The sequence below is a fragment of the Dryas octopetala genome, chromosome 9, assembly GCF_963921425.1.
Source record: "Dryas octopetala chromosome 9, drDryOcto1.1, whole genome shotgun sequence".
In the NCBI taxonomy this organism is placed as follows: Eukaryota; Viridiplantae; Streptophyta; class Magnoliopsida; order Rosales; family Rosaceae; genus Dryas; species Dryas octopetala.
Window position 1 is genome coordinate 363,992 of NC_141374.1, and position 1,451 is coordinate 365,442.

The 1,451-nt window shown below is 41.6% G+C and overlaps 1 protein-coding gene across 1 annotated transcript; it reads right to left on the reverse strand.

The window, feature by feature from the left end:
- Positions 1-304: 304 nt before the first annotated feature.
- On the reverse strand, positions 305-1,072 carry CP12-3 (CP12 domain-containing protein 3). Its single transcript, XM_086227729.1, has one exon. The coding sequence runs from the start codon at positions 907-909 to the stop codon at positions 526-528; it is 384 nt and encodes a 127-aa protein (XP_086083855.1). The 5' UTR covers positions 910-1,072; the 3' UTR covers positions 305-525.
- Between the last annotated feature and the right edge of the window lie 379 nt (positions 1,073-1,451).

Genomic DNA, 1,451 nt, shown 5'->3' on the forward strand with positions numbered 1-1,451 from the left:
TGGTAGACTTGGATGGGAGAATTACTCCTTATATGCCTCAACGAAGGGAACCTCTTTTCTTTTGCTATCTTGCTATTGTAGTTGTGTAATTTTGGGTTTCTAGTTACCATCTACCTCTTGGGTACTTAATTAGTTGTTTTTAATTCTATTGTTTAAGGGTACGCACCTTTTGTTGATCACATTACAAAACAATTTGGTTGGGATGAAATTCCCCAGTCCCAACCCCGAGTTATGCAGGAAGGCTAATAAATACCAATTTAATTAAGAATTATGGGCATTGCACAAAATAAAACTAAAGAAAATTAAACAAGAGCACCTCACATAGTAATTACTAATTATATTATATTATTATACAGATTTATTAATTTATTTGGGTGTTACACTGTGACTAACAGATGCAGCAGCATACATACTAGACTGGTAGTGGATGAAGATGAGAACGGTACGATCTATGATTGAAAGGGTGGATGATAATTGAAAATAATAGTCTGATTTAAGTAAGAATACATGGATGGATCTAATGAATCAATGATCGTAGAGTCGGCACTCGTCGGTTTCAGGGTTGTCCTGACAGAAGGACTCAAGAGGATCGTGTTTCTGCAGCTTAAGCCTGAGATCCGCCTTGGCTTGGCTGACCTCCTCCACCTCGTCCCACGCCACCTTGCACTCGTCCGTGATTGGGTCGCCTTGCCCGCCGCACACCTCCTTCGCCTCCATCACCTTCTTCTCGATCATCTCCGTCAGCTGCTTCTCCCTCATCTGCGTCCCTTTGAACTTCACCACCGCCATCGCCTTCGTATTCCTCTTCCTCACACTCACTCCCACTGGAACACTCGTATTAACCCCCTTTCTCATAAACCACACCGACGGTAAATCCATCTGAAAACTCGAAGCTGATAAAGAAACCATCGATGCTCGATCGATCTCTCTGAAACTGATCCAAACCCTCACTCTCTACTCTCTACTCTCTACTCAGGTCTCCCTAACAAAATAATGATGAGAGAGAAACACCTTGACGGATTTACCTAAATACCCCAATCAAAAAGCCCGAATGGAACTCTCTAGAATAGAACAGCACTTTCTTTGTGTTACATGATTGACTTGAATTAATTATCCTTATTTATTGGGTTACTTGTCCCTTGGCATGGACAGGTAATAGTCTAATCATTGCTACAGGGAAGAAAAGAGGGCACATCGCTAGCCTTATCCACAACCACAACAACAAAACTCTTTGGAAATTTCGGATAACGACCACAACCAAAACATCCAATCAGGGCCAGCCAATCTCTTTTATTTCTTGAGCAATGCTGTCATCACAAATTCACATCCAACGGTACAAAACCTACGGTTTAGAGTATGGCTAGATTGGTTTGACCAAAAAATCAAGATCCTACCCAAAATTGCTCCAACTGATGTCGAGAATAACCCTATTAGAGAGGAATCGTATCGAG

Excerpts from the sequence above, each read along its gene's own strand:
- CP12-3 (XM_086227729.1), bottom strand. The coding sequence starts at position 909 with ATGGTTTCTTTATCAGCTTCGAGTTTTCAGATGGATTTACCGTCGGTG.